This window comes from Coregonus clupeaformis, chromosome 20 (assembly GCF_020615455.1).
Source record: "Coregonus clupeaformis isolate EN_2021a chromosome 20, ASM2061545v1, whole genome shotgun sequence".
NCBI classification, from domain to species: Eukaryota; Metazoa; Chordata; class Actinopteri; order Salmoniformes; family Salmonidae; genus Coregonus; species Coregonus clupeaformis.
In genome coordinates, this window is record NC_059211.1 from 21342335 (window position 1) to 21369106 (window position 26772).

The 26772-nt window shown below is 42.9% G+C and overlaps 1 protein-coding gene and 3 long non-coding RNA genes across 4 annotated transcripts in view; all 4 read left to right on the plus strand.

The window, feature by feature from the left end:
• LOC121534105 overlaps positions 1-5786 on the plus strand; it is a 29538-nt gene extending 23752 nt beyond the window's left edge. The window contains exon 3 of the long non-coding RNA XR_005994544.2: positions 5651-5786. This is a non-coding gene — a long non-coding RNA (uncharacterized LOC121534105). The remainder of the gene's footprint in view (positions 1-5650) is intronic.
• An 8445-nt stretch (positions 5787-14231) lies between these two features.
• LOC121534096 (phospholipase A and acyltransferase 4-like) lies at positions 14232-15845 on the plus strand. Its single transcript, XM_041840563.2, has 4 exons — positions 14232-14440; positions 14601-14697; positions 14990-15267; positions 15369-15845. Exons 1-4 carry the CDS (start codon positions 14417-14419, stop codon positions 15471-15473), a joined length of 504 nt encoding a protein of 167 aa, XP_041696497.1. The 5' UTR covers positions 14232-14416; the 3' UTR covers positions 15474-15845.
• A 3753-nt stretch (positions 15846-19598) lies between these two features.
• On the plus strand, positions 19599-20699 carry LOC121534102. The gene is made up of 3 exons (XR_005994541.1): positions 19599-19643; positions 20158-20429; positions 20531-20699. It is a non-coding gene; the product is annotated as an uncharacterized LOC121534102 (long non-coding RNA).
• A 4169-nt stretch (positions 20700-24868) lies between these two features.
• Positions 24869-26452, plus strand: LOC121534100. The gene is made up of 4 exons (XR_005994539.2): positions 24869-24950; positions 25258-25354; positions 25640-25768; positions 26013-26452. It is a non-coding gene; the product is annotated as an uncharacterized LOC121534100 (long non-coding RNA).
• The last annotated feature ends 320 nt before the right edge of the window (positions 26453-26772 follow it).

The following is a 26772-nucleotide window of genomic DNA, read 5'->3' on the forward strand; positions in this document are numbered from 1 at the left end:
CAAATTGATTAAAAAAGCAGAAATACCTTACTCACATGTATTCAGACCATTTGCTATGAGACTCGAAATTGATCTCAGGTGCATCCTGTTTCCATTGATCATCCTTTAGATGTTTCAACAACTTGATTGGAGTCCACCTGTGGCAAATGCAATTGATTGGACATGATTTGGAAAGGCACACACCTGTCTATATAAGGTCCCACGGTTGACAGTGCATTTCAGAGCAAAAACCAAGCCATGAGGTCGAAGGAATTGTCCTTAGAGCTCTGAGACAGGATTGTGTCGAGGCACAGATCTGGAGAAGGGTACCAAATAATTTCTGCAGCATTGAAGTTCCCCAAGAACACAGTGGCCTCCATCATTCTTAAATGGAAGAAGTTTGGAACCACCAAGACTCTTCCTAGAGCTGGCCGCCTGGCCAAACTGAGCAATCGGGGGAGAAGGGCCTTGGTCAGGGAGGTGACCAAGAACTTGATGGTCATTCTGACAGAGCTCTAGAGTTCCTCTATGGAGATGGGAGAACCTTCCAGAAGGACAACCATCTTTGCAGCACTCCACCAATCAGGCCTTTATGGTAGAGTGGCCAGACGGAGCCACTCTTCAATAAAAGTTACATGACAGCTCCATTGGAGTTTGCCAAAAGCCACCTAAAGACTCTCAGACCATGAGAAATAAGATTCTCAAATACACCCACAAACACACACACACACACACACAGAGACAGACAGACAGACAGAGACACAGACACAAACACAGACACAGACCCACAAACACACCCACAATGAACATTAATGGCTTGGACATGTGATTCCTTCTGCCTCTACTCATTTCAGACCAGTTCTTCTTCTCTATGTGGATTGCTTCATAGACACTATCGTACACTGTGGAGTTGAAAGACTATATTCATAACACTTCACACGTAACACATAAACCACCAGCACTGCCATGTTCCTAACTGTGCCTAGTAAGTAGCATTGTGGTACATGCTTGCCTTGAAACACTGCAGCCTATTTGACTGGATGGGTGTGGTTATAAAAGGTTACTTCAATGTCGTTTGACCTGAGGTGGTCTGTGATAAAGGTATCGGGCCTTTGCTGGTTCCTGTTTGCTTTAGATAGGGGAGAATGTGCATTGTTTTATCTCCACAGATAAGGCAGTATCACTGAGCGTAGAAAAGGGCGAGTCGGACTGCTGAGCAGGGGCGGTGTGTTCATTAGGGCGATATGGGCGACGCACTGCCAAACGGGAAAAGGAAGGGATTTTTTTTCTAATCAATTATATCACGGCAACAGTAGTTATCAGTGTTCTAATCTAGACGTCTGATCTGGCACTAAATGTCCAATCAGGCTAAAGTCGTGCTTCAAATGTCCCCGCCCGTTTTGGGGCGATTTCAGTCAGGTTGAAAATCGCCCAGAAGTCTCTCATAGCCTCTAATGTAAAATCATTTTTTTTCAAATATCAGAGCTTTCAATACAATCTCTATGGGTTTCTGAGGGCTTGCACTTACGCGCTTTCGTCATACGTAACATAACCATGAACTACCGTCAAACACAAATGGTTTATTTCAGAACACACGGTAAGGGTTTGGGAAAAAGGGCTGAGTAGGACCCAAGAAATGAAACAATAGTGTAAAACCCCCTAAACTGATCTAGCCTGCCTGAAGAACCGCTAGGCTACTGCTAGTCATACAAAAGTACAGTGGGTGGTCCGCTCAGGTCTAACTAGTGTTTTTAGACAGATTTCTTCCTACGGGTAATGTACGCCCAAGGGCAACTAGCTTAAACTCCCCTTTTCCCAGAAACACACAAAGCTACCAAACAGGGTAATCAGCAATTAAGTACGTACACAATACACAGGACACAACAGTATCCACACTCACATAAAGAAATAGATTCTAACAAAGTTACCAACAGGGTAACCAGCAACTTAGTGAGTACACAATACACAGGACACAACAGTGTCCATACTCACATACGGAAAAAGTCTCTCTCTCTCAACAAACACAAGACTGGTTTTTATACAATGGGATGTGTGATTGAACAAACGAGTAACAGGTGGTGCAATGCACAGGAATGTTCACTGATTGGTCCAATCAGCAGACACCTCAACGACCACCAATCAGGAACATACAGGACACCTGTGATTAGGGCAGAAGGAGAGAAACACACAAAAACACAGGATACCTGTATCCGTAACAGTAACTAAGAAAAGAGCGGGTAGCCTCATCAATCAATTCACTACTACTGTCAAAATGGCTAGCCTTCAGTGCAACTTGATTGTCTCTTTGAAAGAAGTTCCTTTTTGTCGGCGAACAAATCAAGATAAATTGGCAACGAAACAATTAGGACCTCCCAGACCAAATTTAATAATTCAACAGGTTTCTACTAAGCAGAGTCGTGAACACTGTCTACGAGAATCGAGACGACCTCATAGAATGTTTTGAAGCCATTCGGACGGGTTCATTGGGTTCATTTGACCAGCCCACCGTGAGAGAGGCATCTGGCTACGTGAGGATGCTACATGATGAAGATTTTATTTTTTTCCTGCGGCTTTTTCACAAAATCATGCCCCACGTCGACATTCTGTACCAGAAGCTACAGAAGAAGGACATCGATGCTGTCTTTATCAAACGTGCCCTCGACAGCTTCACAAGCAGTGTGCAGGCCATAAGGTAAGATTAAACAATATCATTCGATCTTTCTCAAAACAGAGCTTTATTTGAAAATGTATGCATGAAAGGAGACTGCATTTGTGTTTGAAATTACATTATTCTCATTATATATGGCCAGTGGTGTAATCTAGCTTATTTTATATACTATGTGTACTGTACAGTGGTGCTCATAAGTGTATGAACACATTCTAAAGTTGACTAAAAAGAGGAATACAAAAATAAAAAATCATCTTTTGGAAATTGATCTTAATGACTTAATTAAAAAAGTTGGAAAATCCAACCTTTAAGGACACCAATTTTCTTTTCTTTTTTATTCCTCTTTTTAGTCAACTTTAGCATGGGATCATAAGCTTATGAGCACCACTGTATACTGTGCTGAACATCCAGGCTATGTGAGACACAAAGGCTAACTTAAACACTAAAGACTTTATGCATCCCTGCCCATTTTAAGTGGAACTGAAGTATTTGTACTATACATGGATACATTGCATATACCTGTGCATCACATAGACAACAATACTGTACAAAGCCAACAAACACATTGGTCTGTTTGCCTTCAGGGACTCCTCTCAACAGCAGCTGCAAGAAGCAACAGGAGCCAAAAGACCCAGAACAGCTTTGAGAGAAGAGGAGAAGCAGAGGCTGTCTGAAGAGGTCTGCAACACCATCCTGGATCACACCAAAGAAAGGTTCTCTTTCTCTGGCCACCTTGTGAGTGCTACCTTACTGCAAGCAGACATGTTTGAAAGGTACTGCCATTCATTTCCTGATGAGGCTCTGAATGCCACTGTGAATGCATACCCCATGCTGAGCAAGGCAAAGCTCAAGACAGAACTATCTCTGATCTATGAGAATCCTGAATTCAAGGTATGCTGTGGTGCACTGGCACTGTACCAGGTTCTCATGAGCTACAACCTCCAGGAGACGTTCTCTGAGACTGTGACTCTGTTGAACATCCTCATAACTACTCCCATTACAACAGCTGAAGCTGAGAGATGTTTCTCAACTTTGACACGAGTTAAGACATTCCTGCGAAATTCAATGGGCCAGGAACGTCTGAATGCACTGGCCATGCTTTCCATGGAGAGGGAACTAGTCCTCAGCATGCCTGATTTCAATGAGAAAGTCATTGAACGCTTTGCTGTATTGAAACAGAGAAGAGAACAGTTTCAGTACAAGTAATGTAGCCTCTCTCTCTCTTTGTCCCTCCCTGTCTGTCTCTTTAACACACACACGCCCAAATCAGTTCACAGTTGATGTTGTTTAAAATAGTTATTTTTCATTTTTTTTAAAGTAAAAAAAAAAATAATCTGTTCATGTTCATTTTTACAAATCTATACAATTGGCCAGAATATGGTTGTTCATATTTACAAATCTATACAATTGGCCAGAATATGGTTGTTCATTTTTACAAAGCCATACAGATAGCTGTGTTTACCTTTTCTAGAAATTACTTTCAAATTCTGTTTTCAGGCAAAATGTCTATCACTGTTCATTTTCACAAATCTATACAAGAGGGCAGAATATGGAAGTCTATAAAAATGTCTTATTACCAATAACTTGCATCAATGTTTTCAGTAGCCTCTATCAAAAGCTCCTGCTTGCTTGTTGTGAATTATGCTCAGGTGCACATATTTCCAATTCAACCATGAGGCAAAAAATGTGGTAAAAGCTCTTGTTGATCCTGCAATCTGAACAAATACCAAGATGCTGTATTTTCAGCTGATATTTCATTTGTTTATGGAAATGCATATTGTTTATGCAGTGTTGAGGAATGTGAAAGAACACCCTTGATTATTTTTACTGTGATAACTTATTTTGATTTTGTAAGCCAACACTTTTGAGATCAGTCAATAAATGCTTCTGGTATTGACTTATATGCTGCCCCTGTCTTCATGTTGTTGCTGGACATATCTTTTTAAAAATGTGTGTAGGTCACCTAAAACATCAGAAAAATTGCCCCCCCTGAGAATTTTTTCAGGAGCCGCCACTGCTGCTGAGTATGCACCAAACATACTAGAACAAAACCGTGCTGTGTGCTTCAAGCACTCCACAAAAGAAAGCTAAAATACCCGCTGTTTTCTCTTACAAATGGCTGAAATCTACCTTATATTATGACAGTTGGAGGACCTGCAGTATGTGAACACTCTCTCAGGTGCGTTCGTAATATTCGCTCTGGCTATCTACTCCGATTTCAGAGCACTCTCTTCTGAGTGTGCCAGAGCACAGAATAACTGATGAATTATGAACGCTCAACACCCGTTGGATATGACCGGTGTCAGTAAACGTAGGCAAAAAAGCTTAACTGCTGTTGTGAGGTCAGAACACTCCGATCAACCCTACTCCTCAGCCAGAGCGTCCAGTGTGCTCCCTGAACGCTCTGACAGCGAAACACTGAATTTAGGAACGGACAATCTGACAACGCCCCACTCTGAGCATATCTGGCACTCCAGATTGAATTTTCGAACACACCCTCTGTTGCCTTGACAACCTGACTGTTATGTTTGAGAAAAGTAGGGCTCTGTATGCAACATTGTCAGTGAAATTAGTATTGTATTGAACTGTGTCTGCAGTTAGTTTCCAAGCAGTCAGACCACTGTATTATAACAAATCACCAACTAGACTTCTTCTAAATCTATTGTCAATTGTGATTAACTGTATATTTTGTATATATTTTGGAGTTAAACAGGATTTAAATGGTGAAGTATTTACTAATAACACAGGATCAAGAGGAATAAAACACTTTGTATTTGTGATATGAATTCTTCATGTTAAGGAGCCGTCTCTCTGAATTTATGCCATGGTGACGTGCTAGTCGGAACTAGGAAAAGCTGACATTTCCGACTTGCTAACTGGTTGAACGCGGCACGTGAATAACTACAACCAGTTAGCAAGTCGGACATTTCTGAGTTTCCTAGTTCCAATCAGTACGTGAACATTTTATAGTGACACTTTGGTCATTTTGTACTTACTGAAGAGCAAATGAACTGTTGTCCAGGGTGTTTTCTCAGTGGTCATTCACAATGCACTGATGCTATGCACATATTTACCAATGACGGGCAGTATTTTATGAACAATATTTGTCTCATCATGTGCTCTTTAAACACCATGGGAAGCATGCATCAATGTGGTAAATATGTCAATAATGTCACGACTTCCGCCGAAGTTGGTGCCTCTTCTTTGACGCGCGACGTTCGGCAGTCGTCGTCGCCGGCTTTCTAGCTCCCACCGATCTACGTTTCTTTTTCCATTTGTTTTGTCTTGATTGTACACACCTGGTTCTCATCACGTTATAATTATTTCCCTATTTAACCCTCTGGTTCCCTCATGGTTTTGTGCGTGATTGTTCTTTGTTTTGTGTTAAAGACGTCTGTGAGCTGCTGTATTTCCCTGCGTGGAAATTAGTTGTTTCTTTTCGAGTAAAGTTCGTCTGTTACTCAGTTCTGTGTCCTGCGCCTGACTCCGTCCTACCGCTGCACACTGACACCTGACAGAATCACGCACCCCATATGGAGTCAGCAGGTGCACCCAGTCCTCCGTTACCGGTGGAGGAGCGCGTCCAGCAGCACGCAATGATGCTCCACAATCTTGGCACAGCCATGGATTGTGTGTTGCACACCATGGAGCGATGGGAGAGAGAGGGTTTTCCCACAACCCCATCAACTTCACCTCAACCCACACCGCTGTCCACCCCTCCGTCACCTGGACCCAGTGGGAAGCCATATGAAGGGACGGCTGCCGTGTGCCAGGGGTTCCTGCTCCAGGTGGAGCTCTACCTGGCGACCGTCCACCCGGCTCCCTTGGTATACGAGAGAGTGTCCGCCCTCATCTCCTGTTTGTCGGGGAAAGCGCTGGAGTGGGCCAACGCCGAATGGGGAGGAATAGACGCAACATTGGTTCGCTATGAGGATTTCACCCGCTGCTTCCGGGCGGTCTTCGATCATCCGCCTGAGGTTAGACGGCGGGGGAATGCTTGTTCCATCTCAGACAGGGGACGAGGAGCGCATAGGACTTCGCACTGGACTTCAGGACCCTGGCTGCCAGCGCGGGATGGAATGAGAGGGCCCTGATCGACCATTACAGGTGTAGTCTACGTGAGGACGTTTGTCGGGAGCTGGCATGCAGGGACACCACCCTTAACCTCGACGAGCTGGTGGATTTATCCATCCGGCTGGATAACCTGTTGGCCACCCGCGGACGCTCGGATTGGGGTCCGTCCGTTCCATCCCCCAGCACCTCCGAGTCTACACCTATGGAGCTCGGAGGTGATGCTCTAAGGGTGACCGGAGGGGGGGCACACTGCTGGTCGGTGCTGGGGAGGTTTCCCAGGGAGTCGAGGCAGCAGGCAGGGCACTGGTGGATCATCCCAGGTGAGTAGGCACCCGACTCACACAGACCTCCCTGTTGCGCACGTGTGTATGTATAGAGTTCCCAGCATAAGGCGCTAGTAGATTCAGGCGCAGCTGGGAACTTTATTGACCGTTCATTTGCACTTAGATTAGGGATCCCTATTGTTCCTGTTGATGTGCCCTTTCCTGTACATGCCTTAGATAGTCGTCCTTTAGGGTCGGGCCAGATTAGGGAGGTCACAGCTCCACTATGTATGATAACGCAGGAGGGTCATGAGGAGAGAATTAGTCTCTTCCTGATCGATTCTCCTGCATTTCCTGTGGTGTTGGGGCTTCCCTGGTTGGCCTATCATGACCCCACTATTTTGTGGCAACAGAGGGCTCTGAAGGGATGGTCACGTCAGTGCTCAGGGAGGTGTGTAGGTGTTTCCATAGGTGCAACTTCGGTGGAGAGTCCGAACCAGGTCTCCACCATGCACATCCCATCCCGAATATGCCGATTTGGCTCTCGCCTTCTGTAAAAAGAAGGCGACTCAATTACCACCCCATCGACGGGGGGATTGTGCGATAAATCTCCAGGTAGACGCAGCACCTCCCAGGAGTCACGTGTATCCTCCGTCACAGGAGGAGACGGCGGCTATGGAAACATATGTCTCAGAATCTCTGGGACAGGGATACATTCGGCCTTCCACCTCACCTGCCTCCTCAAGTTTTTTTTTGTGAAGAAGAAGGATGGAGGTTTATGCCCGTGCATTGACTATCGAGGTATAAATCAGATCACAGTGCAGTACAGTTACCCGCTGCCTCTCATAGCCAGTGTGACAGAGTCATTGCACGGGGCACGCTTCTTCACCAAATTGGATCTCAGGAGTGCGTACAACCTGGTGCGTATCCAGGAGGGGGATGAGTGGAAGACGGCATTTAGTATCACCTCTGGGCACTATGAGTACCTCGTCATGCCGTACGGGTTGATAAATGCTCCATCAGTCTTCCAATCCTTTGTAGATTTGATTTTCAGGGACCTGCACGGGCATGGTGTAGTGGTGTATATAGATGACATTCTAATATACTCTGCTACACGCGCAGAGCATGTGTCCCTGGTGCGCAAGGTGCTTGGTCGACTGTTGGAGCATGACCTGTATGTCAAGGCTGAGAAATGTCTGTTCTTCCAACAGTCCGTCTCCTTCCTAGGGTACCGCCTGTCCGCGTCAGGGGTGGAGATGGAGAATGACCGCATTTCAGCCGTGCGTAATTGGCCAACTCCAACCACGGTAAAGGAGGTGCAGCGGTTCTTAGGGTTTGCCAACTACTACCAGAGGTTTATCCGGGGCTTTGGTCAGGTAGCGGCTCCCATTCCTCCTTGCTGAAGGGGGGACCGGTGCGACTGCAGTGGTCAGCTAGGGCGGACAGGGCTTTTGGTCACCTGAAGGATCTGTTTACCTCGGCTCCCGTGCTGGCTCATCCTGATCCCTCCTTGGCATTCATTGTAGAGGTGGACGCGTCCGAGGCTGGGATAGGAGCTGTGCTGTCTCAGCGCTCGGGTACGCCACCAAAGCTCCGCCCCTGTGCTTTCTTTTCGAAGAAGCTCAGCCCAGCGGAGCGAAACTATGATGTGGGGGACCGGGAGCTGTTAGCTGTTGTCAAGGCTCTGAAGGCGTGGAGACATTGGCTTGAGGGGGCTAAACACCCTTTCCTCATTTGGACTGACCACCGCAATCTGGAGTACATCCGGGCGGCGAGGAGACTGAACCCTCGCCAGGCAAGGTGGGCCATGTTTTTCACCCATTTTGTTTTCACCCTATCCTACAGACCAGGTTCCCAGAATGCTAAGGCAGACACTCTGTCCCGGATGTATGACACAGAGGAGAGGTCCACGGATCCCACTCCCATACTTCCGGCTTCTTGCCTGGTGGCACCGGTGGTATGGGAGGTTGACGCGGACATCAAGCGGGCGTTACGTACGGAGCCCACTCCCACCCAGTGTCCAGTTGGGCGTCTGTACGTTCCGTCTGATGTCCGCAATCGATTGATCTGTTGGGCCCACACGTCACCCTCCTCTGGTCATCCTGGCATCGGTCGGACAGTGCGCTGTCTTAGTGGGAAGTACTGGTGGCCCACTTTAGCTAAGGACGTGAGGGTTTATGTTTCAAAAAGTTATTTTGTTTAGAAGTAATAAAAACGTATGGGTTATGTTGAAAGGGCGCAGATGGCGATGGCTTCCTTACTGCCGCCAAGTGTTGCGCGCATCTGTGCGTGATATCAGTGTGTCGTGTACTGGAAAAGGGTTTATTGGGCAAAGTATTTCATGATTTGGTGCTCAGGACCATGTTTCATCTTCATTGTCCCCCACAATGAAATCGGGGAGGGGACTGTGGGTCTCTCTCTGTCCTTAAGTATGTTCGTACATTCTTTCGTCACACGCGATATCTTAACCCCGTTTGACCTAAAGTCATGAAATTCAGTACATAGATTCCGCTCTTCTCACCAGGAACAATTTTGCCTCAGGGACCCATAAGGTCCGCAATTATGAATTTTCCACCATTTAGAATTTTGTGAAAAACACTTAAAATGCTACTCCTCTGGCACAGAATGACCGATCTGCACGAAACTTGATATGTGGCATCAATGGACAAAGGCCTATTAACGCACTATTTTTAAGACTAGTACTTTAAACAACATGGCCGCTATTGACCAATAAACATTCACATGGGCGTGGTCTGGCACAAATGCATATAAATCAGGCAAGGATATTCGTATCGTAAACAAAATTTTGCACACATGTTGCAAACACTGTCAAGACTCAAAATATGAAAGAACTTTCATATCAACCACACGGTGGCGCTATAACGGGCACATGTTTATATATCTTGATCTGTTTGACTCACCGAGTGATGAAATTTCAAATAAAATGTAATCTAATTTTGTTGGTCATATACATGTGTTTAGCAGATGTTATTGTGGGTGTAGCGAAATGCTTGTGCTTCTAGCTCCAACAGTGCAGTAATATCTAACAAATTCACAACAATACACACAATAAACACAAATCTAAAGTAAAGGAATGGAATTAAGAATGTATTAATATTTGGATGAGCAATGTCAGAGCGGCATAGATAAGATTCAGTAGAACAGAATAGAATACAGTATATACATATGAGATGAGTAATGCAAAATATGTAAACATGATTACAGTGACTGGTGTTCCATTATTAAAGTGGCCAGTAATTTCAGTCTATGTATATAGGGCAGCAGCATCTAATGTGCTAGTGATGGCTATTTAACAGTCTGATGGCCTTGAGATAAACAGCTTCTTTCAGTCTCTCGGCACCAGCTTTGATGCACCTGTACTGACCTCGCCTTCTGGATGATAGCGGGGTGAACAGTCAGTGGCTCGGGTGGTTGATGTCCTTGTTCATCTTTTTGGCCTGCCTGTGACATCGGGTGCTCTAGGTGTCCTGGAGGGCAGGTAGTTTGCCCCCGGTGATGCGTTGGGCAGAATGCACCACCCTCTGGAGAGCCCTGCGGTTGCGGGCGGTGCAGTTGCCGTACCAGGTGGTGATACAGCCCGACAGGATGCTCTCAATTGTGCATCTGTAAAAGTTTGTGAGGGTTTTAGGTGCCAAGCCAAATTTCTTCAGCCTCCTGAGGTTGAAGAGGCGATGTTGCGCCTTCTTCTCCACACTGTCTGTGTGGGTGGACCATTCTAGTTCGTCAGTGATGTGTACGCCGAGGAACTTGAAGCTTTTCACCTTCTCCACTGCAGTCCCATCAATGTTGATAGGGGGTTGCTTCCTCTGCTGTTTCCTGAAGTCCACGATCAGCTCCTTTGTTTTGTTGACGTTGAGTGAGAGTTTATTTTCCTGGCCCCACACTCCTGGGGCCCTCCCCTCCTCCCTGTAGGCTGTCTCGTCATTGTGTCGTCTGCAAACTTGATGATAGAGTTGGAGGTGTGCGTGGCAACGCAGTCATGGGTGAACAGGAGGGGGCTGAGAACGCACCCTTGTGGGGCCCCAGTGTTGAGGATCAGCGAAGTGGAGGTGTTGTTTCCTACCTTCACCACCTGGGGCGGCCCGTCAGGAAGTCCAGAACCTAGTTGCACAGTTGCGGGGTTCAGACCCAGGGCCTCGAGCTTAATGATGAGCTTGGAGGGTACTATGGTGTTGAATGCTGAGCTATGGTCAATGAACAGCATTCTTAGATAGGTATTCCTCTTGTCCAGATGGGATAGGGCAGTGTGCAGTGCAATGGCGATTGCATCGTCTGTGGATCTATTTGGGCGGTAAGCAAATTGAAGTGGGTCTAGGGTGACAGGTAAGGTAGAGGTGATATGATCCTTGACTAGTCTTTCAAAGCACTTCATGATGACAGAAGTGAGTGCTACGGGGCGATAGTCATTTAGTTCAGTTACCTTTGCTTTCTTGGGTACAGGAACAATGGTGGACATCTTGAAGCATGTGGGCACAGCAGACTGGGATAGGGAGAGATTGAATATGTCCGTAAACACTGCAGCCAACTGGTCTGTGCATGCTCTGAGGACGCGGCTAGGGATGTCGTCTGGGCCAGCAGCCTTGCGAGGGTTAACATGCTTAAATGTCTTACTCATGTTGGCCACGGAGAAGGAGAGCCCACTGTCCTTGGTAGCGGGCCATGTCGGTGGCACTGTATTATTGTCAAAGCGGGCGAAGAAGGTGTTTAGCTTGTCCGGAAGCAAAACGTTGGTGTCTGCGACGTGGCTGGTTTTCCCATTGTAGCCCGTGATTGTCTCTAGACCCTGCCACATATGTCTTGTGTCTGAGCCATTGAATTGCGACTCCACTTTGTCTCTATACTGACATGTTGCCTGTTTGATTGCCTTACGGAGGGTATAACTACACTGTTTGTATTCGGCCATATTCCCAGTCACCTTGCCATGTTTAAATGCGGTGGTTCACGCTTTAAGCTTTGCGCGAATGCTGCCATCTATCCACGGTTTCTGGTTAGGGTAGGTTTTAATAGTCACAGTGGGTACAACATCTCCTATACACTTCCTGATAAACTCAAACACCGTATCAGTGTATTCGTCGATTTTATTCTCTGAGGCTACCCGGAACATATCCCAGTCCGCGTGATCAAAACAATCTTGAAGCGTGGATTCCTACTGGTCAGACCAGCGTTGAATAGTCCTTAGCACAGGTATTTCCTGTTTGAGTTTCTGCCTATAGGAAGGGAGGAGCAAAATTGAGTTGTGATCAGATTTGCCGAAGGGAGAGGCGGGGAGGGCCTTGTTGGCATCCCGGAAGTTGGAGTAGCAGTGGTCGAAGTGTTTTAGCAGCGCGAGTACAACTGGCACATACAGTGGGGAGAACAAGTATTACAAAATCGACAGTGTATCAAATACTTGTTCTCCCCACTGTATGCTCAGGGATATGGTCTAGCTAACCCACGCGATATCTCAGACACCACTGGCCTGATTTTGATTAAACTTGGGTGAATGAGGGATCTTGCCATAGAGATCCGCCACTTACAAAATTACACTAATTGGCCCAAGGGGGATGCTATAGTAATAAACTGTATGTATGTTAGTCACACGCAATATCTCAGACACCCCTGGCCTGATTTTGACGAAACTTGGGTGAATAATGTGTCTTTCCATAGAGATCAGTCTTTTACACAATTCCACTGATTGGCCCAAAGGGGGCGATGCATCATTAGTGGGGGCGACCTGTTTACCGTTGCCTTGTTTACTGTAGATAAACAGTATATTGTTCTCCTATCTTACTGTATTCATTCAAGGAACAAGTTCAGAACATTAAAGTAAAGGTTTCACAGACCCAGATTAAATCAAGTCCAGGATGAAAAATCGTTTTCAATTGAGATTATCCATTTGTAATGCTTTTAAATCCAGGAGCAGGTTTAATCTGGGTCCCGCAATCTGTCCCTAAAAGTAAAAACGGGGATAATACATTATAACATAATATATAATTAACATGAACTGTATTGGAGGATACTCCATAGATACTTTTCCTGCAGTCAATCTAGTGGCCTCATGGGTGGAATGTTATTAATATTTTTCATAATTTAATAATTAATAAACATGTCTTTTTTTAAACAACCGAAAATCCAGTGTTTCGATGTCAAACGGTTGTGTTATATTTCAGTCCTCTGTGATGTGATGTATATAAAATATAATTTTGGGATGCAAACTCAAAATTGAATACATTTAAACTCTGTATCTGACATGGTACAGGTGTCTTCTTTTTAAGCCCATAACCATGTGTGTGAAGTTTATACTTTTGTTTCTAAGTAGATTTGTTTAAGACTACCAAGAAACACTCCGTGTGACCCTGATTTAGCCCACTGCAGTAAAAGGTTAATCAAGATCATGTTTTGATAATATAAAGGCAAGTATCTTCATTTAATATTCTGTTTGCTTTGAAGGAAAAATGACCACACAACCACATTAGTCTTTGAGATGGTCCTTTATTCATTGGGCTATAAACAACATTTTGCATCACTGACATTCTCCATGGACATGAGACATACAGTACGTTACAAAGGTCATGCTACACATGGTTAATATATACACAGAGTATACAGTCTTGTAATGGTAGGATGACATTAGCTGGTCTATAGTATACAGTCTTGTAATGGTAGGATGACTTTAGCTGGTCTATAGTATACTGTCTTGTAATGGTAGGATGACATTAGCTGGTCTATAGTATACAGTCTTGTAATGGTAGGATGACTTTAGCTGGTCTATAGTATACAGTCTTGTAATGGTAGGATGACTTTAGCTGGTCTATAGTATACAGTCTTGTAATGGTAGGATGACATTAGCTGGTCTATAGTATACAGTCTTGTAATGGTAGGATGACTTTAGTTGGTCTATAGTATACTGTCTTGTAATGGTAGGATGACATTAGCTGGTCTATAGTATACAGTCTTGTAATGGTAGGATGACTTTAGCTGGTCTATAGTATACAGTCTTGTAATGGTAGGATGACTTTAGCTGGTCTATAGTATACAGTCTTGTAATGGTAGGATGACATTAGCTGGTCTATAGTATACTGTCTTGTAATGGTAGGATGACTTTAGCTGGTCTATTTGATCATATCTAAACAACGCTTTCTGCAGTGAGCTACCCTGAAGGAGCAGAGCCTATGTCGCCAAGACTTGCATTATTCATTCCTTAATAAGTGGTTAAACACATTTCCTTTCTGAAGTAGTGATTATGTAGAATTTTTTTAAATCGAGAAACAAACATTCTAAGCCAGAGGTAGAGCTAGTTGCAAAAACGCTTGGGTCTCAAAGAGTTACATTGAATAACAGGATGTTAGTTTTGGACATTGTACTCTTAAGGGTGATGTTTTTTTCTGAATGGTAGCAACTCTGTAGACACAATCAACAGTGAGACATTCACATGCAAACCAGGAGTCCTACCACAGTAAGTACTGTTGCTGATCTTTGAATAATGCTAATTATTATTAATCAACAGTATCATCAAATGTGTGTGTGTGGACATGTTTAACTATGCTTGTGTCTGTGTGTGAGTGTGTGTGTGTGTGTTACGTAATTAAATGTCTTCGTACCCACCTTATTCTTAGATGGAGATTGGTGACATGATTGAGATAAACAAAGGTGCATACAACCACTGGGCTCTGTACATTGGAAATGGAGAGGTCATCCATTTGGTAACTCCAGGTATGATATTTTTCTGGAAATGTATTTGTGGTAGCCTATATTCCAATTCCAGAATTGGAGGAGAGTGTAAACATCATCTGAAGTCAAATGTTAACAGCATAGTATAACTGATATCTGAACATGGTTGATAGAGTAAGAACTTTTTGAACTTATTCAGTCAGATACAGTATCTGCTGAGTTCTGTCTGCCTCTTTATTTCTCTCATCACAACACACAATTACACTTACATGTGTACACACACACACACACACACTCACACACACTCACTTTTTTATTTCTTCCTGTTTTGTAGATGGCCCATCAAAAGTAGCTTTCTGCAGTGTTAGCTCATCCAGCAGCAGTCTTTCCGGTAAAGGCACGATTACAATAGATACGTTAAAGGGTGTGGCAGCAGGGAATACTTACGGAGTCAACAACTACTTGGATGACAAGTACAAACCAAGGACGACTGAGGTCATTATGGAGGAGGTGAACAAAATGAGAGGTCGCACAATAGAATATGAACTCCTTGGACACAACTGCGAGCATTTTGTAACTTTCCTCCGTTATGGCGAATCAGAGTCCAAACAGGTAGCCATGACAGTATAATCAAGATAATTTTCTAATTGATGCTTTGCTTGAGGAGATGCACTCCATATTAATTTGCTTTCTGCTTGTCTTTTTCCTTGCAGGCAGATGACTTCATAAAGCGTGTGTTAGATGCAACACTGGTTGTATCGGCTGTTTTAGTAGGTGGTGCTACTGCTGCTGCTAGAGCAACCAAACATGATAAATAATATATTGGGTCTGCTGCTGCTGTAGCAATCAAACATAGTAAATAATTTATTGGGTCTCATGAGTCTAAATCAAATCAAATGTTATTTGTCACATACACGTGTTTAGCAGATGTTGTTGCGGGTGTAGCGAAATGCTTGTATTCTAGCTCCGACAGTGCAGTAATATCTAACAAGGAATATCTAACAATTTCCCAATACACACAAATCTAAGTAAGGAATGGAATTTAAGAATATATACATATATACATATTGCAAAGTTTCCTAAGAGCTAGTCGCGATGCCGCCATATTCGTCGGCGCCAGGTATGGAGAATGTCAGTGATGCAAAATGTTGTTTATAGCCCAATGAATAAAGGACCATCTCAAAGACCAATGTGGTTGTGTGGTCATTTTTCCTTCAAAGCAAATAGAATATTAAATGAAGGTACTTGCCTTTATATTATCAAAACATGATCTTGATTAACCTTTTACTGCAGTGGGCTAAATCAGGGTCACACGGAGTGTTTCTTGGTAGTCTTAAACAAATCTACTTAGAAACAAAAGTATAAACTTCACACACATGGTTATGGGCTTAAGAAGAAGACACCTGTACCATGTCAGATATAGAGTTGAAATGTATTACATTTTGAGTTTGCATCCCAATATTACACTTTATATACATCACAGAAGACTGAAACATAACAAACTGTTTGACATCGAAACACTGGATTTTCGGCTGTTAAAATAAAAATAGTGTATTATTACATTATGAAAAATATTAATAACATTCCACCCATGAGGCCACTAGAGGGCGATTGGCTGTATGAAAAGTCCCCCAATACAGTTCATGTTAATCATATATTCTGTTATAACGTATTAGCCCCGTTTTTACTTTTAGAGACAGATTGCGGGACCCAGTTTAAACCTACTCCTGAATTTAAAAGCATTGTTAATGGATAATCTCAATTGAAAGGGATTCTTAATCCAGGACTAGACAACGCCCATGTGAATGTTTATTGGTCAATAGCGGCCATGTTGTTTTAAGTACTAATCTGGAAAATAGTGTGTTGAGAGACCTTTGTCCATAGATGCTACATATCAAGTTTCATGCAGATCGGTCATTCAGTGCCAGAGGAGCAGCATTTTAAGTGTTTTTCACAAAATTCTAAATGGCAGAACATTCACCATTGTGGACCTTATGAGTGCCAGAGGCAAAATTGTTCCTTGTGAGGAGAGGGACCTACAAGGCATTCAGAAAGTATTCAGACCCCTTGACTTTTCCCACATTTTGTTGTGTTACAGCCTTATTCTGAAATTGATTAAATTGTTTTTTATCCACATCAATCTACACACAATACCCCAAAATGACAGTTCAAAACCAGGTTTTTATAAATTTTATAAATCAGGGATAAAATTGTAGACCTGCACAAGGCTGGGATGGGCTACAGGACAATAGGCAAGCAGCTTGGTGAGAAGGCAACAACTGTTGGCGCAATTATTAGAAAATGGAAGAAGTTCAAGATGACAGTCAATCACCCTCGGTCTGGGGCTCCATGCAAGATCTCACCTCGTGGGGCATCAATGATCATGAGGAAGGTGAGGGATCAGCCCAGAACTACACTGCAGGACCTGGTCAATGACCTGAAGAGAGCTGGGACCACAGTCTCAAAGAAAACCATTAGTAACACATTACGCCGTCATGGACTAAAATCCTGCAGCGCACGCAAGGTCCCCCTGCTCAAGCCAGCGCATGTCCAGGCCCGTCTGAAGTTTGCCAATGACCATCTGGATGATCCAGAGGAGGAATGGGAGAAGGTCATGTGGTCTGATGAGACAAAAATAGAGCTTTTTGGTCTAAACTCCACTCGCCGTGTTTGGAGGAAGAAGAAGGATGAGTACAACCCCAAGAACACCATCCCAACCGTGAAGCATGGAGGTGGAAACATCATTCTTTGGGGATACTTTTCTGCAAAGGGGACAGGACGACTGCACCGTATTGAGGGGAAGATGGATGGGGCCATGTATCGCGAGATCTTGACCAACAACCTCCTTCCCTCAGTAAGAGCATTGAAGATGGGTCGTGGCTGGGTCTTCCAGCATGACAACGACCGAAACACACAGCCAGGGCAACTAAGGAGTGGCTCCGTAAGAAGCATCTCAAGGTCCTGGAGTGGCCTAGCCAGTCTCCAGACCTGAACCCAATAGAAAATCTTTGGAGGGAGCTGAAAGTCCGTATTGCCCAGCGACAGCCCCGAAACCTGAAGGTTCTGGAGAAGGTCTGTATGGAGGAATGGGCCAAAATCCCTGCTGCAGTGTGTGCAAACCTGGTCAAGACCTACAGGAAACGTATGATCTCTGTAATTGCAAACAAAGGTTTCTGTACCAAATATTAAGTTCTGCTTTTCTGATGTATGAAATACTTATGTCATGCAATAAAATGCTAATTAATTACTTCAAAATCATACAATGTGATTTTCCGGATTTTTGTTTTAGATTCCGTCTCTCACAGTTGAAGTGTACCTATATTAAAAATTACAGACCTCTACATGCTTTGTAAGTAGGAAAACCTGCAAAGTCGGCAGTGTATCAAATACTTGTTCTCCCCACTGTATATGATTTGTGATGTAATAGAAATCCATTTGCATTGCTAGTTATAGCCTAATGTTAGCTAGCTAGCTAACATTGAACCTACATAGTTAGCATTCACACATAGGCATGGTAGACAACCATGTAATGGTACAATGTCATTCGCTGGTCTATTGAAGACTCCTAAACACGATGAGGTTACCTGCTAGTATCATGCCTCATTAAGTTCGCTATGATGGCGTCAGCCATGGTCAATAGCCTACATGTTGCCAACTTTGCTGGCTACTTGATATAAAGTACATTACATATAGCTACAGGTGGTTGGCTGTGTTATTGCTTAAGGTTGCTTGCTAGATAAGGAGATATTTTAATGTAGACCCACCAGATGATTACTCATTTAGTTTCAGTGTGTCTCCAGGGCGGCTGGGTTCGTACTGCTTACTGTTGCTAGTAAGATATGTAGAATATTCCCATATGCCAAGATAACAGCTTATCTTGCGAGGGAATCCTGCGGAGCGTCAAAAGAGAAATATAAGACATACGTTGCACAGGTCATACTGCACATGGTTAATATTCACTCAGAGTATACTGTCTTGTAATGGTAGGATGACTTTAGCTGGTCTATTTGATCATATCTAAACAATGCTTTCTGCAGTGAGCTACCCTGAAGGAGCAGAGCCTATGTCGCCAAGACTTGCTGTTGCATCCTAAGATGCTGGGTTCTTTTACTGAAGACTCCGAAGCGTACTTATAATAACCAGAACTGATGTATTTCATGTTCTCCTTAACACATTCCAGTCCACCACTCTCTACAGTGTCTTCAGCCCAACTCTCCAATACATCATTGAACTTTCACCGCCCTTGCATCACGTAATCCAATCACTTCAGTGCAAGAACGGAAACCCCATTGTCATTTGTTAATTCAAATAACTCAACCCCTGCATACAAATCCCATTGGCTATTTGTAACCATTTAAAATCTAAACTCATTAACACATAATACATTTCTCAATACACCACACTATTCATTCTTTAATAAATGGTTAAACATATTTCTACATGGTGTTTCCTACCACTCCAGAGTGGCGCAGCGGTCTAAGGCACTGCATCGCAGTGCTAGCTGTGCCACTAGAGATCCTGGTACGAATCCAGGCTCTGTCGTAGCCGGCCGTGACCGGGAGACCCATGGGGCGGCGCACAATTGGCCCAGGGTAGGGGAGGGAATGGCCGGCAGGGATGTAGCTCAGTTGGTAGAGCATGGCGTTTGCAACGCCAGGGTTGTGGGTTTGTTTCCCACGGGGGGCCAGTATAAAAAAAAAAAACTTGCACTCACTAACTGTAAGTCGCTCTGGATAAGAGCGTCTGCTAAATGACGTAAATGTAAGTAGTGATTATGTAAAAAACATTTTATTGAGAAACAAACATTATAAGATAGAGATAGAGCTAGTTGCAAAAACACTTGGGTCTCAAAGAGTTACATTGAATAACAGGATGTAAATTGAATAACAGGATGTAGGTTTTGGATCTTCTAATCTAAGGTCTAGGTTTTTTTCACAAGGCACAATCAACAGTGAGACATTCACATGCAAACCAGGAGTCCTACCACAGTAAGTACTGTTGCTGATCTTTGAATAATAGTAATTACTATTAATCAACAGTACCATCAAATGTGTGTGTGTGGTCATGTTTAATTATACTTGTGGGGACCAGAACACAACAAACATTTGACCAAGCTGGGGACATTTTACCAGTCCCCACAAGGAAAAAGGCTATTTCGAAGGCTATTGGAAATGGAGAGGTCATCCATTTGGTAACTCCAGGTATTATATTTTCTGGAAATGTATTTGTGGTAGCCTATATTTCAATTCTAGAATTGGGGGAGAGTGTAAACATCATCTGAAGTCAAATGTTAACAGCACAGTATAACTGATATCTGAACATGGTTGGTAGAGTAAGAACCTTTTGAACTTATTCAGTCAGATACAGTATCTGCTGAGTTCTGTCTGCCTCTTTATTTCTCTCATCAAAACACACAATTACACTTACATGTGTACACACACACACACACACACACACACACACACACACACACTCACCTTTTTCTTTCCTCCTGTTTTGTAGATGGACATTCAACATCAGGTTTATTATGTGCAAGCTCATCCAGTTCTTCCTGTAAAGGCACGATTACAATAGATACGTTAAAGGATGTGGCAGCAGGGGATACTTACGGAATCAACAACTACTTGGATGACAAGTACAAACCAAGGACGACTGACGTCATTATGGAGAAGGTGGACAAAATGAGAGGTCTCACAATAGAATATGACCTCCTTGGAAGCAACTGCGAGCATTTTGTAACTTTCCTCCGTTATGGCGAATTAGAGTCCAAACAGGTAGCCATGACAGTATAATTTAGACAATTTCCTAATTAGTGCTTTACTTGGGGAGATGCACTCCATATTAATTAGTTTTCTGCTTGTCTTTTTCCTTATAGGCAGATGACTTCATGAATAATGTTGTCACTGGTTCTGCAAGCCTGCTTGGTGTACTGGGTGCTGTATTTATTGGTTTAGGAATTAAACTTTGTAAATAAGTTATTGGGTCTCTCATGAGTCCATGGAGAATGTCAGTGATGCAAAATGTTCTTTATAGTCTAATGAATAAAGGACCATCTCAAAGACCAATGTGGTTGTGTGGTCATTTTTCTTTCAAAGCAAACAGAATATTAAATGAAGATATTTGCCTTTATATTATCAAAACAAGATCTTGATAAACTTTTTACTGCAGTGGGCTAAATCAGGGTCACACGGAGTGTTTCTTGGTAGTCTTAAACAAATCTACTTAAAAGTATAAACTTCACACACATGGTTATGGGCTTTAAAAAAGAAGACACCTGTACCATATCAGATATAGAGTTGAAATGTATTCAATTTTGAGTTTGCATCCCGAAATTAGACTTTATATACATCACAGAAGACTGAAATATAACAAAACCGTTTGACATCGAATGTAAAAATTTTTTGGAGAATAATTATTACATTATGAAAAATATTCATAACATTCCACCCATGAGGCCACTAGATTGACTGTAGGAAAAGTCCTCCCATACAGTTCATGTTAATCATATATTCTGTTATAACGTATTAGCCCCGTTTTTACTTTTAGAGACAGATTGCGGGACCCAGTTTAAACCTACTCCTGAATTTAAAAGCATTGTTAATGGATAATCTCAATTGAAAGGGATTCTTAATCCAGGACTAGACAACGCCCATGTGAATGTTTATTGGTCAATAGCGGCCATGTTGTTTTAAGTACTAATCTGGAAAATAGTGTGTTGAGAGACCTTTGTCCATAGATGCTACATATCAAAAAAGTTTCATGCAGATCGGTCATTCAGTGCCAGAGGAGCAGCATTTTAAGTGTTTTTCACAAAATTCTAAATGGCAGAACATTCACCATTGTGGACCTTATGAGTGCCAGAGGCAAAATTGTTCCTTGTGAGGAGAAGGACCTACAAGGCATTCAGAAAGTATTCAGACCCCTTGACTTTTCCCACATTTTGTTGTGTTACAGCCTTATTCTGAAATTGATTAAATTGTTTTTTATCCACATCAATCTACACACAATACCCAAAAATGACAGTTCAAAACCAGGTTTTTATAAATTTTATAAATCAGGGATAAAATTGTAGACCTGCACAAGGCTGGGATGGGCTACAGGACAATAGGCAAGCAGCTTGGTGAGAAGGCAACAACTGTTGGCGCAATTATTAGAAAATGGAAGAAGTTCAAGATGACAGTCAATCACCCTCGGTCTGGGGCTCCATGCAAGATCTCACCTCGTGGGGCATCAATGATCATGAGGAAGGTGAGGGATCAGCCCAGAACTACACTGCAGGACCTGGTCAATGACCTGAAGAGAGCTGGGACCACAGTCTCAAAGAAAACCATTAGTAACACACTACGCCGTCATGGACTAAAATCCTGCAGCGCACGCAAGGTCCCCCTGCTCAAGCCAGCGCATGTCCAGGCCCGTCTGAAGTTTGCCAATGACCATCTGGATGATCCAGAGGAGAAATGGGAGAAGGTCATGTGGTCTGATGAGACAAAAATAGAGCTTTTTGGTCTAAACTCCACTCGCCGTGTTTGGAGGAAGAAGAAGGATGAGTACAACCCCAAGAACACCATCCCAACCGTGAAGCATGGAGGTGGAAACATCATTCTTTGGGGATACTTTTCTGCAAAGGGGACAGGACGACTGCACCGTATTGAGGGGAAGATGGATGGGGCCATGTATCGCGAGATCTTGACCAACAACCTCCTTCCCTCAGTAAGAGCATTGAAGATGGGTCGTGGCTGGGTCTTCCAGCATGACAACGACCCGAAACACACAGCCAGGGCAACTAAGGAGTGGCTCCGTAAGAAGCATCTCAAGGTCCTGGAGTGGCCTAGCCAGTCTCCAGACCTGAACCCAATAGAAAATCTTTGGAGGGAGCTGAAAGTCCGTATTGCCCAGCGACAGCCCCGAAACCTGAAGGTTCTGGAGTAGGTCTGTATGGAGGAATGGGCCAAAATCCCTGCTGCAGTGTGTGCAAACCTGGTCAAGACCTACAGGAAACGTATGATCTCTGTAATTGCAAACAAAGGTTTCTGTACCAAATATTAAGTTCTGCTTTTCTGATGTATGAAATACTTATGTCATGCAATAAAATGCTAATTAATTACTTCAAAATCATACAATGTGATTTTCCGGATTTTTGTTTTAGATTCCGTCTCTCACAGTTGAAGTGTACCTATATTAAAAATTACAGACCTCTACATGCTTTGTAAGTAGGAAAACCTGCAAAGTCGGCAGTGTATCAAATACTTGTTCTCCCCACTGTATATGATTTGTGATGTAATAGAAAGTCATTTGCATTGCTAGTTATAGCCTAATGTTAGCTAGCTAGCTAACATTGAACCTACATAGTTAGCATTCACACATAGGCATGGTAGACAACCATGTAATGGTACAATGTCATTCGCTGGTCTATTGAAGACTCCTAAACACGATGAGGTTACCTGCTAGTATCATGCCTCATTAAGTTCGCTATGATGGCGTCAGACATGGTCAATAGCCTACATGTTGCCGACTTTGCTGGCTACTTGGTTTAAAGTACATTGCATATAGCTACAGGTGGTTGGCTTTGTTATTGCTTAAGGTTGCTTGCTAGATAAGGAGATATTTTAATGTAGACCCACCAGATGATTACTCATTTAGTTTCAGTGTGTCTCCAGGGCGGCTGGGTTCGTACTGCTTACTGTTGCTAGTAAGATATGTAGAATATTCCCATATGCCAAGATAACAGCTTATCTTGCGAGGGAATCCTGCGGAGCGTCAAAAGAGAAATATAAGACATACGCTGCACAGGTCATACTGCACATGGTTAATATTCACTCAGAGTATACTGTCTTGTAATGGTAGGATGACTTTAGCTGGTCTATAGTATACTGTCTTATAATGGCAGGATGACTTTAGCTGGTCTATAGTATACAGTTTTATAATGGCAGGATGACATATATTTACATTTTAGTCATTTAGCAGACGCTCTTATCCAGAGCGACTTACAGTTAGTGAATACATATTTGTTCTTTTTTTAATTATTTTTTAATTATTTTTTAAAATCTTTTTTTAGTTTTTTTTGTTTTTCATACTGGTCCCCCGTGGGAATCGAACCCACAACCCTGGCGTTGCAAACGCCATGCTCTATCAACTGAGCTACATCCCTGCCGGCCATTCCCTCCCCTACCCTGGACAACGCTGGGCCAATTGTGCGCTGACCATGAGTCTCCCGGTCGCGGCCGGCTGCGACAGAGCCTGACTTTAGCTGGTCTATAGTATACAGTCTTGTAATGGTAGGATGACTTTAGCTGGTCTATTTGATCATATCTAAACAATGCTTTCTGCAGTGAGCTAACCTGAAGGAGCAGAGCCTATGTCGCCAAGACTTGCTGTTGCATCCTAAGATGCTGGGTTCTTTTACTGAAGACTCCGAAGCGTACTTATAATAACCAGAACTGATGTATTTCATGTTCTCCTTAACACATTCCAGTCGACCACTCTCTACAGTGTCTTCAGCCCAACTCTCCAATACATCATTGAACTTTCACCGCCCTTGCATCACGTAATCCAATCACTTCAGTGCAAGAACGGAAACCCCATTGTCATTTGTTAATTCAAATAACTCAACCCCTGCATACAAATCCCATTGGCTATTTGTAACCATTTAAAATCTAAACTCATTAACACATAATACATTTCTCAATACACCACACTATTCATTCTTTAATAAATGGTTAAACATATTTCTACGTGGTGTTTCCTTTCTGAAGGAAACACCACTCTCGAGTGGCGCAGCGGTCTAAGGCACTGCATCGCAGTGCTAGCTGTGCCACTAGAGATCCTGGTACGAATCCAGGCTCTGTCGTAGCCGGCCATGACCGGGAGACCCATGGGGCGGCGCACAATTGGCCCAGGGTAGGGGAGGGAATGGCTGGCAGGTATGTAGCTCAGTTGGTAGAGCATGACGTGTGCAACGCCAGGGTTGTGGGTTCGTTTCCCACGGGGGGCCAGTATAAAAATTAAAAAAACTTGCACTCACTAACTGTAAGTCGCTCTGGATAAGAGCGTCTGCTAAATGACGTAAATGTAAGTAGTGATTATGTAAAAAAACATTTTATTGAGAAACAAACATTATAAGATAGAGATAGAGCTAGTTGCAAAAACACTTGGGTCTCAAAGAGTTACATTGAATAACAGGATGTAAATTGAATAACAGGATGTAGGATTTGATCTTGTAATCTAAGGACTAGGTTTTTTTCATAAGGCACAGTCAACAGTGAGACATTCACATGCAAACCAGGAGTCCTACCACAGTAAGTACTGTTGCTGATCTTCGAATAATAGTAATTACTATTAATCAACAGTACCATCAAATGTGTGTGTGTGTGGTCATGTTTAATTATACTTGTGGGGACCAGAACACAACAAACATTTGACCAAGCTGGGGACATTTTACCAGTCCCCACAAGGAAAAAGGCTATTTCGAGGGGGTTTAGAGTTAGAATTAGGGTTAGGTTTAGGGTTAGGGGTGAGAGAAAATATCTTAGTAAAACAGGACTGTGTGTGTGTGTGGGGGGGGTGTTACATAATTACATTTCTTCTTACCCACGTTATTCTTAGATGGAGATTGGTGACATGATTGAGATGAACAGAGGTGCATACAAACACTGGGCTCTGTACATTGGAAATGGAGTGGTCATCCATTTGGTAACTCCAGGTATTATGTTTTTCTGGAAATGTATTTGTGGTAGCCTATATTCCAATTCCAGAATTGGGGGAGAGTGTAAACGTCATCTGAAGTCAAATGTTAACAGCACAGTAAAACTGATATCTGAACATGGTTGATAGAGTAAGAACTTTTTGAACTTATTCAGTCAGATACAGTATCTGCTGAGATCTGTCTGCCTCTTTATTTCTCTCATCATCAAATCACACAATTACACTTACATGTGTACACACACACACACACACTCACTTTTTTTTATTTCTTCATGTTTTGTAGATGGCCCTTCAAGAGTAGCTTTCTGCAGTGTTAGCTCCCCCAGCCTTTCCAGTAAAGGCACGATTTTAATAGAGATGTTAAAGGATGTGGCAGCAAGGAATACTTACAGAATCAACAACTACTTGGATGGTAAGTACAAACCAAGGAGGGCTGACGTCATTATAAAGGAGGTGGACAAAATGAGAGGCCACACAATAGAATATGACCTCCTTGGAAGCAACTGCGAGCATTTTGTAACTTTCCTCCGTTATGGCGAATCAGAGTCCAAACAGGTAGCCATAACAGTATAATTAAGATAATTTTCTAATTAGTGCTTTGCTTGAGGAGATGCACTCCATATTAATTTGCTTTCTGCTTGTCTTATTCCTTGCAGGCAGATGACTTCATGAAGGATTTGTTATTTGCTCCTGGCCTGTTTGGTGTATCGGCTGCTGTTGGTGCTTGTGCTTCTAGAGCTGCTGTAGCAAAGACATCTAAAAAATAATTTATTGGGTCTCATGAGTCTAAATCAAATCAAATCAAATGTTATTTGTCACATACACGTGTTTAGCAGATGTTATTGCGGGTGTAGCGAAATGCTTATATTCTAGCTCCGACAGTGCAGTAATATCTAACAAGTAATATCTAACAATTTCCCAATACACACAAATTTAAGTAAGGAATGGAATTTAAGAATATATACATATATACATATTGCAAAGTTTCCTAAGAGCTAGTCGCGAGGCCGCCACCTTCGTCGGCACCAGGTATGGAGAATGTCAGTGATGCAAAATGTTGTTTATGGCCCAATGAATAAAGGACCATCTCAAAGACTAATGTGGTTGTGTGGTCATTTTTCCTTCAAAGCAAACAGAATATTAAATGAACATACTTGCCTTTATATTATCAAAACATGATCTTGATTAATTAACCTTTTACTGCAGTGGGCTAAATCAGGGTCACACGGAGTGTTTCTTTGTAGTCTTAAACAAATCTACTTAGAAACAAAAGTATAAACTTCCCACACATGGTTATGGGCTTAAAAAGAAGGCACCTGTACCATGTCAGATACAGAGTTGGAATGTATTCAATTTTGAGTTTGCATCCCAAAATTAGACTTTATATACATCACATCACAGAAGACTGAAATATAA

Coding starts and splice junctions, on each gene's coding strand:
- LOC121534096 (XM_041840563.2), top strand. CDS start 14,417: ATGCAAACCAGGAGTCCTACCACA. Junction 14,698..14,989: donor CATCCATTTGGTAACTCCAG/GTATGATATTTT, acceptor CCTGTTTTGTAG/ATGGCCCATCAAAAGTAGCT. Junction 15,268..15,368: donor GCGAATCAGAGTCCAAACAG/GTAGCCATGACA, acceptor TTTTCCTTGCAG/GCAGATGACTTCATAAAGCG.